The sequence below is a fragment of the Hetaerina americana genome, unplaced genomic scaffold (assembly GCF_022747635.1).
Source record: "Hetaerina americana unplaced genomic scaffold, ioHetAmer1.1.p SCAF_3, whole genome shotgun sequence".
Taxonomy (NCBI): domain Eukaryota; kingdom Metazoa; phylum Arthropoda; class Insecta; order Odonata; family Calopterygidae; genus Hetaerina; species Hetaerina americana.
The window spans coordinates 38,332,467-38,350,668 of NW_027286874.1; the positions used below are offsets into that span (position 1 = coordinate 38,332,467).

An 18,202-nucleotide genomic window follows, 5' to 3' on the forward strand; every position below is an offset into this window, starting at 1 on the left:
GTCAACCTTATCTCAAACACCAGACTATTACTGCAAATCCCGATTTTCCCTCTGCCATCATTAAACTAATGGTCCATGAGGCCTTAATCGAGAGTTGCGTATCTAAGATCGCTTCCCCTTTTATATGCCGTGATCGAGCCTAATTGCCAATCTGAGTGGAAAAGGCATCGCATTCAAAGACTCCTTTCGTTTGCGCCTTCGGAACGAAGATGCCTATCGAAACTAAGGCTGCCACTTTTATTTTAAAGCCTCTCTTTGTTCACTAAGTCTTCCCCTTTTATCTATTACAAGATTAAATATTAAGGAAATTAATAACATTCACGTGTTTAATCATTAATATACTCATTATATTTTCCACGATCAGTACAATTTATCTCCCTAGCGATATACATTGGATTCGCAAAACCCCACATAATGTTATTCGGAAAGTGATTCTTCAAAAGATATCGGGGATCGGGTTGGTGCGGAGGCTAGCGTACTGACTTCCCACCCTGAGGGCCCAGATTCGAATCCTGGAGGCGACAGATCTTTTTCAGAGGTATCCCAATCCCTACTTGAAGTGCTGTGGATGGTACTTTGAGTAAGTACGCCGTCCGTCAGATAGGGCGTTAAACTACAGACCTCTTGGCGCCTTTCGTAAAGAGTAGGCTAATGCCGACGCCGGGTTTCTCTCCAACTTTCTACCTTTTCCAACCCTATTGGCGCAAATTACCTAAGCTGTCGGTCGCCTCCCCTAAAACTACTACTTCTACACAAAAGATATCGTTTTTCGAAATGTTAATCGACAGAAATGCGTACACTCAGCCAGTCTGGAAGTCCCAAATCTCCGATCCATGGTGAGCTGTCAGGGAAAACAAAAGTTAATTTTCGAGATTTTATTTTGCTTTTTCCCTGTATTCAATGAGAATGCAATCTATTCTTGTAGTAATTGAAAATTGGATAACATTTAAAAATTAAATTGTTAAATGCCCTCGTATTCTAATGTGATGAGCCGGTCATTGATACTCAAGAAAAACTGCTAGTCTGCTAATTTAAAGTTTGAGGGATTATCATATATTTTTACTTATCGCCCCTCTATTCCTTACAACCGCGATGTTTGGTCGAAATCCTCCGACGAATAAAAGGCTTTGTTCCTGCTATATTGCTATACCTGCAAATGAACAAAGAATACGGAGTGTGAAATTGAGACTCATAAATCATCAGCTGTCTTTCAAAGTGGCGAAATGCGGATGAGAAATGACTGTTGGAACATCGGCACGTGCTTGTGACCCTGGGGTTAGGAAATACGCAGCAACAGCAGAACTTCAAGCATATAATTGTTATCATCATAGAGGCAAAAAATATGCGAAGTAATTTAATCTATTTAGAAATATCGAAAGCAATCAATGAAAGCGGATGGAAGACGTGCCACACGCTGGGCAGACTCGGCCATAAGGGAGAATTGGGGGATTGCCCAGCATGCAAACTTCAAGTCCAAGCTCTGTCGATGGACGTTATGTCGCCGTTAAACGGGAGGATGAAAGTGTAAAAAGGCCTTTTTAGACTTACATCAATTTTCATGAATCCTCTGTATCAGCTGCTCACACTTAACTTTCTTCTTCTGCTTTAAAAAAATCTATACCTTCTTGCCGAGGGCCTTTCTTATTGCTCACTTATTGTTATCTTGGCTTATCATCTTGTCTAGTAAGAATTCGTGAGCTTTTCATAGCTAAAAAATTAGGCCTTGACCATTGAATAATTTCGAGGTTAATTTGAATTTTCTCACTATATTTCGAAATATATTGATGCTAACGTAATAAAAGAGAATACTATTAAATTTAAGAATTATGCACTTGTATATTGAAAATTAGTAAAATCGATATTTTGATAGACCCCGACAATTAAATAATGCTTCGCATCGATTTAATCATGATTGAAAATTGGTAAAGGTTGGGTTTTTTTATTGATGACGATACTCATTTAAGATAGCCTGCACCAAATGTTTCTTTAAAATTCTTGTATATCAGCAACGCGGTCACATGGATACCGTAGTATCGTTGAGGAAAGTAAAAATTAAAATAAAATAGGGATAGATCAATTTTCGGATTTGCTGTTTAAAATCAAGTGCGTCTATTACATAGTGCACGTATTATACCTCCCTTTGATTTTCTTTTATAAATACTACTTGCAGATAATATTCTCCGCAGGAGCGGATGCCGGATCGACTTTTGGTGAGGGGGAAGGGAAGGGACCTCTTGACAAATATGCTGACCGGTAGAGACGAGTGACATCTGTAAGATTAGCTGTCAACTTTTTAAATAAATTAATTCATGAACTACGTCATTAATAGCAAGAAACTATGATGCATATAAATGGCCGACTCTAAGTATGGCTCTTTATTTTTTTCCTGAGTTACCTATTCTGTAAAAAAATATTTTTCTCCCACTTCCGGCAATTTTTTTCATTTCTCGACCCCTGGACTTTCTTGCTTTCCATGAATATGTTTGTTAAAATAACTGCAATGTAAAAAATATCATTTACCCAGCACCCAAAACAAAATAGTTTTCAAATGTCATTGCATCTCATCAGTTTTATAAGCGCATTTGGTATCGTTTTATGGGCAAATCTTGAGGAAAGCGCTTGGAAACGTATTAATACCAATCAATCAATATTGGACTACGCTGCCAGTGCTATACCTCATCTAGAATCATATAACTACCTACTTCTTCACACCTTAACTGCGTGGTCTGTAATGAAATATATGGCACCAATGAAGCTTTAGGATAAATTGTTTATATGTAGTGCTTTTTCCACCAAAGGAAATCCAACGCTCCTTTATTTTTGCTGAAAAATATTTCCATATGTTACCCACGGAAATATTTCACTGTTAAAAATCCTAACATGCACTGCATCTGGAGGCCAAGCCGTTCAAAAAAATCATCATTCTGGATTTATATATTAAATGAATGTTTATTCGAGATAAATATAAATCAGTGCCTCTCACTTTGAGGGTCAATGACCTAAAAGATTTTAGACACATAAAAAGAAGTTCCCGTCTTTTCAAATTAATCATCATGCCTAAAAGTAAGCTTTAAACTTAAAAGAGTTAGCTCATGAACTTTACATGTCATTCGCATAACCGCCATGCCTCATTTTCGCTTCTTGCCGCTTGATGTCGTTATTCTCCTTTTCTTCGCTGGTGAAGGTCAAAGAAACCTTATACAAAGACTGATTGGGGTACCGGTGACCGGTGTGACCTTCCGTGCCCTTCCTTATAAATTGGCAGACATCACGCAGGGTATCAGTCCTACCTCGTTATTCCAGAGGAACAGAATTGTTTTTTCCATCCATCACAACGTAAGTGTGGGAATAATGTTTTTCGTGTTTGGTCTTGAATATGTTAAGGGTAAATATCATGAGTTTTATAGAACGCACAGGTATTTTCAAGAGTGCAATGGCTGCATTGCTGTGTAAACGTTTGTATGTTCGTGATGCACTGAAAGGGTTAGGTTAAAATATCCTGGCTTAATTCAACCTCATTTAAACGTATTCGACAGTGTTCAGGAAGTCTGTGTCAAAAATTAGTTTTTTCTTCATGTCTCTAAAATAATTTTCGTTGGGAAAATTATTTTGTCAATTACCATATGTTTAATAGTTAACCGAAAAGTATGTCATTATGTTACATGTTGTAGCTTCAGAGTGGAGATTTCCCGAAAAAGTGAACATCTATGCACGACAACCTATCACCCACTATTTGCGGAATTATCAGAAATTTTGTGTATGCGTTATTCTTTGAGAGGCCGCTACCCAAATATTTCCTTCTAAATACGGTAGGTGAAATGGCATTTCGTTTCAAATGTAAAATATGTCCCTACACTGAAGACGAATCGCAATTTGCTGGAATTAATTAATCATGAGCGACTGCTGTCAGCATAGCGATTAGACCATAGTATCCATGGGGATATTATCGAGAATAAAGGTTTTCTTTTTAGCGCTTCGTAAAGTTTTAAAATCTTACCTGCAGACACTGCCGTTGTTAATGGCCTACTGAACGTAATGAAATCAGTTCTCTATTCCACCGGCGCAGTTTATTTTTAACTATCCTGGGTATTCGTTTGGCAGAGTTGCCTTCACTCAATAGTCAACCGTCCTGAAGTGAACGTTTTGCTCTCCATCTCATTACATATTCAGCGATTTTCAGTCGTATCATAAAGGCCTCATTTGGCCGATTGAACTATGTAAATTCGTTGCAACCAGCCAAAAGAATGGTTTGGTTTACTTGGCTAGATGGGTCTGCTCCTGAGGTGGTTAATAATATTCTCATTAATTAATTCTCGCGAAAAAAGTTTCTTGTATCCAGATGTATCTTTACATTAATGTTTTACGGTATTGGTTAATTTATTGGTCCAAACTTTCTGCAGATGGCTTCTCCAGACAGCAGCGTCCCAAATATGCAGCTACAAGCTGCTGATGCTGCATCACATCTAGAACATATTTGTGCCCTTGATATAGATTCAAAAGCATCTTATGTTCGACTCTCTGGAATCATATGCACAATTGGTGAGTGATGTTGTGAATTGTACTTAATGTTGCACCTGGTTATGTTTGCTGAACTTAGTTTTTAAATGCATCACCAAATTTTACAGCAATGGAATTTCTCTATAATTCTTTCTTTTTCCACTATTGTAAAATATTGTTTGCATGAATGGTTTAAATCATTTAAGGAGTATTACTTTCCTGAATCTTAACACATACTCTGGTGCAGGTTGTGTATCCAGTGTTGGTGTTTATTGTATTAGTAGTTACTTTGTACAGTACTGTGAGAGTTTTCATGTTACTATTCACTCTAAATTTCTATGGAGTGAATAGTAAGCATAAATTTTTGAAAAGTACTGATGTTATATCCAAACTCATAGCCATTAAGTTAAGGTAAAAGTTGAAATGCTTGGATACTACACTTCTTGAAGTTCTTGGTCCCCAGAGAGTAAGGCAACACCTAATACCCTTGCAATTTTTCTTCCTCATGTTTCTCCTCCTGCAAGTTTACCTTAATGGTTCGTTAAATTCTAAATGGATGAGAAAGTGTCTTGTCCAGTTTCCACAGTAGCTTAGTGTTTATCCAGAACTTAATGCATTCCATGTACACACTCAGTTACTGGTCAGAATGACCTATAAATTAGAAGCCCTCTTGAAATAGGCCTGTTATAATCCATATTCTCAGTACTTATTCACAATACTGCAAAACATATGTTTTTTTATTAATCTTAACCATTTTCCTAGTGCCAGACCAATTTACTGGTGTAAATAATATTATATTATGTATCAAATAAAAATGTTTATATTTAATTATAGAATAATTAACCCATATAGTAATAATTGAATTAATTGCATCATAAAGCATTAATATGAAACTGTGTTAAAATGTAAATCCCACTTGTACTTTTTCATGTACATTCTTAAGTTCTGTTTTTCATAGTTACAAAGAAATGGTAAAAACATTGTTATTGCCCATTTTCATAATTTGATTTTAAATGGCATTTAATTCATCTGTTTCAGGCTTAAATGTGTTGAAGTTCATTTTCATGAAATAAGGAACTCACTGGATTTGTCTCCTGAATTTTATTTACAAAAAACTAGTTTTAATACATTAGCAGAATCAGACACCCGATGATGATGATGCTGAAGTGTTGAAACCAGTTGTCCCAAATAAAATTCAGTGGAAAAATACAGTGTGCTTCTTTTTTCGTGCTCATTTTCCATAACTACCTTGATATTGATTGATTAATATTGATCTAATGACTGTAGGGTCCAGGTTGGATTCCCAGAGACCCCTGTGGGCACCAAAGCTGCATCATTTTTTTTTGGTACCAGATCGGGAAACCATAGATAGTACAATGAATGGAACTGACCCCCATACTCTGATGTGTAAATTTTATATACTTTTTGACCTAGTACTAGGTGTTCTCGACCCTCTTCTATCAAACTAACCTTGGAGTTGATGGCTCTGATATAGGTGTTGTCCTAATTTTTGTGCAATCAGTTCAATACCATTGAGTATATGGCACATTGAAAAATTATTTTAATAGGGCCTGCATCACGTGACCCTGCTGTCCTTGAGAAAATGATGGGGATGGGCATGAATATTGCTAGACTGAATTTTTCACATGGATCTCATGAGTATCATGCTGAAACCATCAAGAACATAAGAGAAGCCGTGGCCTCAGTCAGTCAGAAGCTGGGAATTCAATATCCATTAGCAATTGCTCTTGACACCAAGGGACCTGAGATCCGTACAGGATTACTTGAAGGAGTACGTACATTTCTAATGAATACCTTAAGGTTGTTTGGTTGTGTTATGAATTTTTAATATTTTATAAAGAGTCATGTGTCTTATTTTCTTTTTTATCTGGTTGAATAAAGTCTCCAATTATTCTTGCCTTAATATTTTAGGGTGGCTCAGCTGAAGTTGAGTTGGTGAAAGGAAAAAAAATCAAGCTGACCACTGACAAGGCCTTCATGGAAAAGGGGAATGATTCTGTTGTGTTTGTGGATTATGAAAATATTACCAAGGTAGTTGCCATTGGCAATCGAATTTTTGTAGATGATGGCCTAATTTCACTCATTGCTAAGGAAATAGGTATGTTATCTTTTTGTTATAGTATAATTTATTTTTATAATATATTCTGTTTGGTTGTACTTAATATTAGGCTGATGGCCCATGCTTCACTTGGCATTGTTACTGTGTGGTGCTGGTAAGTGGTTAAAATTTGCCAATATGCAGTGCAAGGCATGGAGTTTATCTACATGCAGCCCCTGATGGCAGGAAATAACCATTGTGAAAGTCTGAAGCTCTTAAAATTTTTATTAGACTTTTAATTGGAATGCATGTTAAGGAGAGGATCACCGCTGAACCAGTGCCACACAATGGTATGCTGTATCTTTTAAGAATAAGGCCCTATACCTAGGGCCTTATTCTTAAAAGATAGTCATTATTTTTACTGATTGATTACATAATATTCACCTTAGAGCAGTCTCATCTATCTGCAAGGGTCTAATTTTTTTTCAAATGCATAATCTATTTTACATTTAATATATCTACACAAAATGGAAGAAAAACAGTGATTTCCATTAGTAATGGATATTTCCTCACCGCTTCAGAGATTAAACAGCAAAATTATATAAATAATACCAATAGCAGGGATGCAAAAAGTGTTTGCAAAAACTTCTGCTTACTTTATAAATCTTTGGTGAAAAATCAAAGACTAGAGCTGAAAATTTTGAATTGTGACCAATGTCTTCTAAATTTTGAGGTAACCCACTATTGTTTTCTTTAATTTATAGTACATTGAAAGGACCAACATCTCTTTTTGGCTCAAACTAAGACATTTTTTATTGTTAATTTGAAAGTTCAAATCCAGTGGACTGCTGGGTTTAGGAATTGAGAAGGGTCCAAAAGTATTAGGAGAATTTAAGCTATCTGAGAGCATTGAGAAATGGTTAGGTTCCATAATCCCCTCTAACAATTTTAGACTATGTCAGTGCATCATTGAATGTGGACACTGACTATGATGCCTCGCGCACAACCTTGGATGTGAAATAATATTTTTGTGTGGAAATATTTAGTATTTCTGTTTATCCAAGAACCTATTCCCCCTGAAACTTGGGTTTTAATAGCCATAGCATAATGAATATCATTAGCCCTATCTTTTAAGCTATATTTTATTAGAAGATATTTAACTTTAAAATATAATTTATAATATTTCATATGTGATGTGCCATTTTTTTTTAAATTTTATGCTGTAAGTACCAGAAATTTAAAACAATTTTGGTACATTTAATGATGGTATCATCAAAATAAATTCAGATCTCTTGTAATAATTTAAATTTTAAAATTTCCAGGAAGTGACTTCATCATTTGTGAAATAGAAAATGGAGGGTTATTAGGTAGTCGTAAAGGTGTGAATCTTCCTGGTTTACCTGTGGACTTGCCTGCTGTGTCTGAGAAGGACAAAGCTGACCTACGCTTTGGTGTAGAACAAGGGGTGGATATCATATTTGCATCATTCATACGAAATGCTGCTGCATTAACAGAGATTCGTTCAATTCTTGGAGAAGATGGCAAGAAGATAAGAGTTGTGTCAAAAATTGAAAATCATCAGGTAAATTTTTTTCCTTTAATGATTTGCTTGTATGTATATAATCATCATAATAAGCTGATTTTTATGCCCCAAATATTCAAAGGAATAAGTGTAATGCCAAATTAACTTAACGAAATTGAATTTAAAATAAGAGAAGCAATTTATACGCACAGAAATTATGAGTAAAGGATAATTCCTGCATAGTTGGCCTATCAACTTAAAGCTTAGTAAATGAATCTTTTACAAATAATGAAGTTACAAAAGTACATGGTTTCTATAAAAAGTGTCGGGAAAAGTTGTAGGAAAATAGATTTATTTCAGAAATTGGTATAATGCCTCAAAATATTTCCTAGCACATCCCTTGAGCATCAACACATTTTTGTTGGTGACTTTTTGATGACTCATATGCTCCCTGGTAGGCAGAGTCCGGAAGGTGTTTCAGGGTGCACGTGTAAGTTTCTTTGACAGCACTTATGATGGTGTCCTTTGAGAGAGGATTTCACTTTTGGGAATAGGATATCATCTGCTGGTGCCAAGTCAGGAATGTAAGGGTGTTAGGGAATCGTCATGTTGCCATTGGAGGTCTTCACTAGCATACATTCGACTCTGTTTTTGGTCGTCCATCAAGACTTTCAGGACAAGTTTAGCGCAGACCTTTTGCATCACCAAGTTTTGAGTGAAAATGGTGTCCATTTCATTTTATCATCGCCAATACAATCTGCGATCATTTGCACACTTAACTGACAGTCTGAATTTAGCACTTAATGCACACATCAGGAAAAATTGTTACTGATACTTTTATACAAACCTTGTACTTGATCACCTAGAAATGCTTTCATGCTCACTACCAGCTGTTTTCAATTTTACTTATTCTTATCCTCTTCCCTTGGCATTAGAGATGACATTACCTTTATTAAATGGAGTCCTAATTTATATTTGTCATCTATCTATAATGGACCTCCTATTATCTTATTCCGAATTTCTCTTTCCTTCCCGAGACCCTCACAACTCTAGAGGTGCTGAATCACCTTTACGATTTGATGTATAAATGTCAGAATATTTTGAAGCGTTCACTTTCCAGTGCCTTGTATGAAATATCCTTGAATGTAAATCTTTTATTGGAGATTGCAAGTATCTTTATGCTTCAAATGGAAACATTTCATTTATCTACACTATTAAAGCTGTTCTTTGTCACAAGCAAAGCTCTCCTTATTAAAAAATAATAGCTTTTGAACTTGGAATGATTTGTCATTATGGTGAAAAATGTGACGTGTGGGTTGAGTAAAAGAATATTAAATCTTTGACTCTTGATCTGGTGGCTATTCGAAAGGTTCATGCTAGAGAAAAACACTATATTTGGGTGCAATGAGCAATTCTTAATTTTTTAACTTTGCATGTTAGAAATTTTATGCATGTACATGTATTTCTCTCAAAATTTGAATGGGTGATTACTATGTTTCAGATAAAACAAGTCTCTTTAGTTTCTTCATCCATTTATGTGAAGTTCAGATAACTTTGCATGATTAATTTTAATACAGAATTATGTCGTTCAAAGAAACAATACTTTTTTTTAGGGGGTGAAATACTTAGATGAAATAATAGAAGCTTCTGATGGTATAATGGTTGCACGTGGTGACTTGGGAATTGAAATCCCTCCTGAAAAGGTCTTCCTGGCACAAAAAGCAATGATATCTAAGTGTAATAAAGTAAGTATACTGTGTTATTATGACAACAATTAAGAATACCATGTAGAAGTTTGCTGTTGAAAATTTTGTGTATTCAGTTTTTCACTTAAGGCTTTGAAGCACATGATATTATCAACTCCCTAGTCTTGGTTTATATTGAAGGAGATCCATCCTATGAATAATTTACCTCCAAATCCAATGTAACAGAGAAGCAGCTACACACTCCATAATATGCCAAAACTTGGGCACCCACTCTTATAAAATATTTCTCTTGCTGCTTTTTAAAATAAATATTACCTATTAACTTGCATTAGCATTAAGTTGTTTTCATTTCCTATCTAATTATTTGTATAGGTTGGGAAACCTGTCATCTGTGCGACTCAAATGCTTGAGTCTATGGTAAAGAAACCACGACCAACACGTGCTGAAACTTCTGATGTGGCTAATGCAATACTTGATGGTGCAGATTGCGTCATGCTTTCTGGTGAAACTGCAAAGGGTGATTATCCCTTAGAGTGTGTCCTTACCATGGCTAATATCTGCAAGGAAGCAGAGGCAGCTCTCTGGCACAAACAGCTCTTTGTGGACCTGGCAAGCATGGTGAGTAATAATGCCAAGCAGTTCTTTAATGTGTATAAGTTACATTTATGTATGGGCTTAGTTTTCCTCAAATCGACGCGGAAAACTTTTTAATATTTGACATTTTTTGTTTTCCCCTAAAGACATGAATCAAAACTATGACGTGCTGGATGGTACAATTTAGTCTAGAAAGTTGGGATAATTTAACAAGGAATTTATGTAGTTTAACTTACATTGGAAATGGTTAGTATTCAATAGTAATGCTAAAAATCTTCACTTTATTTATTAAAACTAGGGAATTGTAGTCTAAATATAATCCAATGCTGAATCCAGTTGATAGAACTTCCAAATATTAATCGGTTTCCTTAGCAGTATTTAATTAAACATGCACAGTTGATGTTCAAATTTCCATTATGGTTACTACTGATGTTAATTATTGAATATTGAGTGGTTATATTTACTCATCACTACACGTTGTGTAAACAGACATGGATTTTAAAAATATTGAAATAATATGTTAAAGTCCTCTTTAAGTTTATTATATAAATTTGAATTTCTTATTTTAATTGAGAGGTAGCAAACAAATTTTTACAGAAGCCTAAATGGTGAAAAATGCATAGATGGTAGTAATCAGGGGTGGTGGCCGACAGCACGTCATTTGTACAATTCCGTTGGTTCCACTCCTGATACAGGCATTCCTAATATCAAGTTTGTAGTGATATTTCAGAATAACCTTCAAAATTACTATAATATGAATTACATTGCTCTACTATAACAATGAATTAAAAACAAGTCAATTCCTTAAATTATGTAATCACATGTCATATTGTTGTGTCACATGTATGTATGGTGCACCTGTATTATAAGTATGTACATTGCACAGCTTAACAACTTTTCAAGCAAATCAACGCATTTTATTCGTAAAAGTTGAATAAAGTATCAAACTTACAGATAATAAAATGTGCAATCTTAAAAGTAGTTTACTGTATACTACATTGTTTCACTTTGAATGATGGCTAGCAGCAGTGCACACTTTAAATATGCAATTTGGCTGTTATATAGTTTCTTTGAATGTAACTTCTCCTTGGAGAATTGCAGTTTTGCTATTTGTGTAGACGATGGAGGGTTGGGGTGATATAAACTTCATTTTCATTCATTGTTGGCAAAACAGCAGGTCTAAGATGCAGACAGATGATATTTAGCGTGTTATTTGCACTATACTACTAGTTCTGTCTCTTGTGTTATCTTCAGGTCTCACTCCCATCACAAAGAGTCAAAACCCAGGTCATTTGAGTAAAAATAGAATAGTAGAAATCACAAGTATTAAATAGCATCGCTCTCCAATGTGGAAAGTTTCTACAAGTTAAGCATGAGACTATAAGACCCAAGAGTGATAATTGCATAACCAATGCTCATGGTTCATGTTGTGGTCTCATCTGCCTCGGACATCCGAGCCTTATGTCTTGTCATCTATGGCATAGACGCAACTATATCATTTTACAAACCATGACAGGTTTGCATAAAAGTGAGATAAAAAAATTTTTCTTCCAAAAGCTTAGGTTCAAATCGGAGTTGATGTATTATAAATTGTTTAATGTATTGCTTTACTCCATTTCAAGTAATACACCCTAATTATTAAGTGAATGTTTTCTCTATTTTATAACAGGAAATATTTTACAAAAATGATCTTCTTTTAAGGCTAAACCACCTCTGGATTCAGCACACACTATTGCCATTGCAAGTGTAGAAGCATCCACAAAATGTGTAGCTTCTGCAATTATTGTCATTACCACAAGTGGACGATCTGCACACCTTACCTCCAAATACCGACCAAGATGTCCAATTATTGCTGTCACACGCTATGCCCAAGTGGCTAGACAATGCCATTTGTGGCGTGGAATCCTTCCACTCCATTATACAGGTTTGTCTTAGGTTCTACTGTTGGCATGAAATGATGTAATTGTTTAATAGATTAATATAATCAGCTTGTATTATTTATTCATCATGATTTTGTTTCCCATTTATCCATGATGGAGACCAATAAAACCTGTTTGTATCATTTAAATAAATCTTTAGAAAAACGTTTTTAATTGTCTAATATAAATTTTACTCTGGAGTCTGGACTATGGATTTATGGAGTTAATTTTGTACTTTTGTGTTTAATGTAAACCTTTTACTTTTTGCAGTGGAACCACTCCCTGACTGGCTGAAAGATGTAGATGCACGGGTGCAGTTTGGTATTTCCTTTGGAAAAGGAAGGGGCTTCATCAAGCCTGGGGATGCTGTTGTTGTGGTGACCGGATGGCGCCAGGGTTCTGGGTTCACCAACACAATGCGTGTGGTGTATGTATAGGCACAATGGCCGAAGAATAAATAGTGTGCCCTACCCTTCCTGGTCATAGATGGCCCTCCCTTGATAGAGGAAGTGGTGAGAGGGTGTCTAAGGGTAGCCTCCATTCTGAAATCAGGCAATGCATTGGGAGAAGTGGGTGTTCAAAAGCTTCCTGGATGGTCCTACTTCTAGTCACCATGAAAGTGCTGTTGTTGGTGGGCAGTTCAGTCCATTCACCGTCAGGGGAAGAATCTTTCTTTTGTAACTTCTACTTTTGCACAGATTGTTTTAATACTCCTTTCACTTTGGGAAATGGTGCTGACGTAGTCTTTTTCTGTTCTAGTAAATTATTTTAATTTATTTCTTTGGACCACAGCAGTATTTTTTTATATTTCCTTATGTTCATCTTTAACTAGTCAATCACTTGGTTCCTTTATCTTGTGTCCTACCATTCATTTTTATTCAATCTGCTCGAATCTCACTCAAATGCACCACTTATCATATATTTGAAGCATTTGAAACCCAAATTTCTTTTGTAAGATCTTGGAATACCTTAAAAGTTCAAGCGAACTGTGCTCCAACTTACCTGTTTCATTCATGCTTGAATGAGTAGATAAATATAAATTAAAACTTATGTTGAACAATTTTCCATGCTCTTACCTCATTACAAATTTAATTCAATCCAATTTTTGTGCATTTAGCATTGCTTGTCTTGCTTTAGCATGTCATTAGCTATGAATTTAATGCATGTTTTAGTTTTGAGTGCATTTTTTATTTGGTAAAACATAGCCCCTTCTTATTATATCCTTTTGCACTTGTTTATGGTATTAGTTATATTATCTACCCATTTTCCCTTTTCAGTATTGTTGGTAGCGAGTGAGCAGGGACTACCTGTTGTGACCTGTAAGGAACTGGCTTCTCACAATTGTCAAATAGCTAATCCTTAAATGTATGGTATAGGTAAAGCCTCTTATCAAGAGTAGTGTTGCAGTATTAAAGCTCACATAATGGTTATGGCAAAGCGTATTATATTGTCTCAGTATAGATTCTATATGGAATCATTAAAATTATTTATTGGTGTGTACATTATGAAATCATCTATGTGCACTCAGTCATACATTTTAAAGATGATATTTATGTATTGAAGGAATTACTGTAATTTATTGGCTTCTAAAGCATTTTGAAGTGATATGGAGTGTATACAATCTGAAATTACAAAAAGTTGAATGTTGAATAAAACTGTTGTCTACATACTCAAGTTATTTCAATCTTTTGCTGCATATTTTTCATTCATTCATGCCTATCTGTAATGAAGAAAAGAAAAATTAGTTTTGGGAAGGGAAATAACATTACTGAGCCACTGCTGTGAAGCTGGGGGAAAGAATGATGAGAAGTAACTGCGGAATAACAACTAATTTTTAAAATCTCCAGCCTTTAATAATCTTTTTGTATTTTGAAATCTACTAGGGTTTAAAATGCAGAAAGATTATTGAAATCACTTCAGTCCTTCATGATGAAAAATGTTTTACATTACTATTCTGTTGAGAATTTATTAATGTCATTTCCACTAGTGTTCAAATTGGACTGTAATGTATGTTCCATGAATAGAGATCTAGGTTGTACCACAAGGAAAGATGCAGAAAATTAAATAGCCGTAATGGATCAGTTATCCATGTTTTACTGTCATTCTGGCATGTAAAAATTTGAGATTTCCCAGTAGAGGTGCTTTGATGATAATGTTCCTTGATAATTTTTCTGATTTAGGCAAAATCAATTAACTATGCTATAATTTGACATCTAATTGTGCTTTAAACGACTAATTTGGTATTAATTAAATGACATCAATTCATATAATCATTCACCATTAATTATCGCTGTATACTTTAAATCAAAATATTTTTCAAATTAGATATATATGGAAAATTTGTATGTTAGATATATATGGAAAATTAATTGTATGTTAGGCAAATGTAATAATGGCTTAACATTATTTTTACTATTATTGTGGTTATGCTGAATATCAACACTCAGAGAAGATGGAAAATTTTCCATGTATGTGAGGCAATTTAAACTTGCTTGAAGCATTGTCATTATAAATTAAAACTATAGTAAACAGATAATATTCTTCGTCCCAGATTTGTCAATTTAGGGTGCATAAATAACCAATCATTATTGTAAAAATACTGCTTTAGCATTCACAATGTTATGCATTAGCATGTGGTGGCACAAAGCATAAAACTGTTTTGCTATTTGTTAAATATAGAATTTTAACTGAAATACCTGTGCAATGTACAAGGATTTATAGTGTGTCCTGTGACATTTTTCCAACCATATCAATCTCAATTCCTGGAATTTTCAGTGAAATCTTATAGCATGCGAGTTTTTAATGGAACTTGGGTGCAAAAGTGACTGATTACAACTGTATTTTCCATACCGCTGAAATTCACATGTCTTTCAATTGGTGTGAAAACGAGGAAGGCTGGGAAGGTTCACCCATTGATAGCATTATAGCGATAATCTGAGTATTTCATAATCCTAATTCTTGATACTCTGAAAACTGATTTTGATTTTTTTCACAATGCTTGAAAATGACAAAAAATATTAAAACAAAAGTTCTTCAAGTATAAAATACAAATAGTTGCTCCTTTCATAATGTACAATAGAAACCAGAAGGGTTAAACCCAACTTCTACCTCACATAAGGAGCATTGATATCTTGCTTCATTTCAATAAAAGTTCACCCCACATTTTGTAAATCTTGGAATTCCACTAACTTCCAATGTGACTAGCAATCAATCTTTGTGATTAAAACTTTAAATAACATTTTTTCAGGAAAAAGATTCTTGAATATTTCATCCAAAAATTCATTTGGAGTTAAAAACACTGAATTATATCATTAGCCATTCAATTGAATACAAAATTAGGGAGTCATAGTTTGATACACGTCAATGTCTACAGAAAAGTCAAATCAAGGTTTTAATAGATTTTTCTTCTCTTGCCACACCCTCTACCACACAAAATTCCAGGTATTTCTCTTGACCAGGGTAATTAACGGATTTCATTACCCTCCTGCTTCAAGAAGCACCATCAGTTTGCTATTCCCAACACAAGCTTATGTAACTAAGTTTCCAGAAAGCCATATAGTGTCCTAAAACCGAGAAAGTCCTCTCAACCCACAACGAGGATAATGATTGTTACCCATAGTGGAATGTCTTCTGATGATGTTCTTCTCTGCTGAATAAATTTTATCTCGTGACATAAATATATGCAGTTGATAAAGGCAAGAAGAAATACAAGATTCTAATTTTAAAACAGCACACTGAAGGCTTTGGAACTTCCATTTTGAATGAAGTTTCAGCAAAGTTTTCAGTTCAGTTTTATTGTTTATGAAGAATTATTTCAGAACTATTATTCAGTGCAATCAAAAATAATAAAAAACTTCCCCATAGGTTAAAACATTACTCAGTTTATTGGTCATATAATTAATGATAGGTGCATTATTAATTATTAGCATTGATGAAATGATGAGCTTAACATTTTTTTACACTCTATAACTCTGATCCGCCATAGTTGAAACAGGATTTTTGCTCAGAAAGGAAATATAAAGATTACTTACATTAAGTTTCTTTTTCTTTCAATTTCATGTGTGCCATACACTTGGAGAGTTGTCAACAATGACAGTACTACCACACCACCAAAAAAACTAATTTATAAGAATTTAAAAGATAATCAATAATCGCTACTTTTTAATACCACATGTGGAGAGTAAATTTCAAAATTAACAAATATGTCATAGTTTTTCTGAGAAACTGCTATGATGATCACATAACAACTCAGATGAGTATGATGAAGGACCCAATTCTCAGATTCATCAGAGCCTCCTAAGCAGAAAAATATGTACAAGAAATACACAGAAAAACCTGTACAAGAAATAGCATAAAAAAGTTGAGGAAGATAACTTCATTTTTTCACATTCTTCTAAGTGGTTTGATGCAGAAAATTTCAGTATGAGCTGGCAACTTGCAATAATGGTCCTTCTAAATATTCGGAGAGGGCTTTAGCTTTGGCCCTGAGGAGTCCAAATCCCACAACATCCTTGGCATACAAGCACAGAAGTACATTTGCTACTTGAGTAATGGCCACTTTTCCTTCCTAAAATAAAATGATGCCATATAATAATTACTATAAAAGCAAATCATTTAATTTAAAATTCATTCCTAAGATCACATATTGAATAAAACTGTCGATTAATTTGAAGTCTGTTTTGGAACATTAAACATTCTGTGGGCTGAAGTTAGTTTCTTTCATTTATATACTACACCATATGCTATGCCTGTCCCATTTCCCCTAACTTTTTACAATGGAGTTCGGAAAATGCCAAGAGTTTTTTTTGGAAGGAAAGGAGTGAAGAATTTGAAAAAAGCTTTCTATTATTCTTTTTTCTGACAATTAACAAACTTAAAATTTCTTCCTTAGAATATTATACCTACTTTAGCCACCTAAGAATATAGGAAAACGCTGACATTGCGCATTTAGAAACTGGCACTGGGAGCTAATCAACTCTCATTCAATTTTTGACTTTAGGGTTCTGTTGGCCAAAAAAATAAAAAGAAGTATGCCCTATCCAATTTAGAAATAAGCCCATCTTTTTCATAAGCTGACATAGTTTTCATTTCATAACGCCATTCCGCGTCACATTTACACAGACATTCTTTGAGTTGAGGCGGAATTTGGGTTGCCCAAACTGAGGTGGCAGACGTATCAAAGGCAACATGGCAGTGCCAATTCCACGGCCACTAGGAAAATTTATTTTGGTTTAAGATATTATGAACTAAAGCAGAAGATTCGTTATACTTGTAATGCTTCCTTTTTTCCAGTTTAACATTATACTTACAGGGAACTAGGGGAGTAATAGCGCCAGTGCCCTACTAACATAATATGTTACTCTCGACTACACACCCTAAATTGTATTTAAAAATTATACAGCCTATTACCATACAGTCCATCAAAACGAGCTGCAATTTATCCTCTTTGAATGCATTTCTGCCATTTTTTTCGTAGGCAGACCAAATGTTGCTAGCGATTGCTGCCGTAACTCTTGCATCCTTATCTCCATAGCCGCTGTATGCCAGGAGTGCTCCTTCATGGTTGAGTAGACTGTAATAACATACTTAAGATTAATATTATGATAGCACAAAATGACGCATGTCATAAAAAACTTACGTACAGTGTATTTTCCACACCCCCTGTATTGGCCTGACTCAAGACTTGAGTTAAAGCTTTGGGCTTCAGCATTTTTCTGAACTTTAATTATATAAAGAAACAGAATGCGTGTTGTGAATGAAAGAATTTCCTAATATTCAACAAACTAATGCGAACTTTCCAAAATCCTGTGGGTAGAACTAATGAAATTTAATCGAGCACGAAGGCTTCATATACTTCATGTGTGAGCTACAGCTGTCACGAGATTCAAACAAACGAATGACGAAA

The 18,202-nt window shown here is 34.7% G+C and overlaps 2 protein-coding genes across 3 annotated transcripts; one reads left to right on the forward strand and one right to left on the reverse strand.

Annotated features, from left to right (window-relative positions):
• The first annotated feature begins 3,203 nt into the window (after positions 1 to 3,203).
• Positions 3,204 to 13,966, forward strand: LOC139690915 (pyruvate kinase-like). 2 transcript variants are annotated; one of them, XM_071588539.1, is made up of 10 exons: positions 3,204 to 3,336; positions 4,401 to 4,539; positions 6,066 to 6,289; positions 6,430 to 6,616; positions 7,879 to 8,138; positions 9,692 to 9,823; positions 10,157 to 10,402; positions 12,080 to 12,302; positions 12,568 to 12,724; positions 13,575 to 13,966. In XM_071588539.1, exons 2-10 carry the CDS (start codon positions 4,401 to 4,403, stop codon positions 13,591 to 13,593), a joined length of 1,587 nt encoding a protein of 528 aa, XP_071444640.1. In that variant the 5' UTR covers positions 3,204 to 3,336; the 3' UTR covers positions 13,594 to 13,966. The 2 variants fall into 2 exon arrangements, with proteins under 2 accessions (XP_071444640.1, XP_071444639.1); XM_071588538.1 differs by lacking the exon at positions 3,204 to 3,336 and adding an exon at positions 4,114 to 4,283.
• Positions 13,967 to 16,158: 2,192 nt separating this feature from the next.
• On the reverse strand, positions 16,159 to 18,165 carry Lamtor2 (Late endosomal/lysosomal adaptor, MAPK and MTOR activator 2). The gene is made up of 3 exons (XM_071587572.1): positions 17,940 to 18,165; positions 17,707 to 17,869; positions 16,159 to 16,864 (listed from the first exon to the last, which is right to left on the reverse strand). Exons 1-3 carry the CDS (start codon positions 18,005 to 18,007, stop codon positions 16,715 to 16,717), a joined length of 381 nt encoding a protein of 126 aa, XP_071443673.1. The 5' UTR covers positions 18,008 to 18,165; the 3' UTR covers positions 16,159 to 16,714.
• Between the last annotated feature and the right edge of the window lie 37 nt (positions 18,166 to 18,202).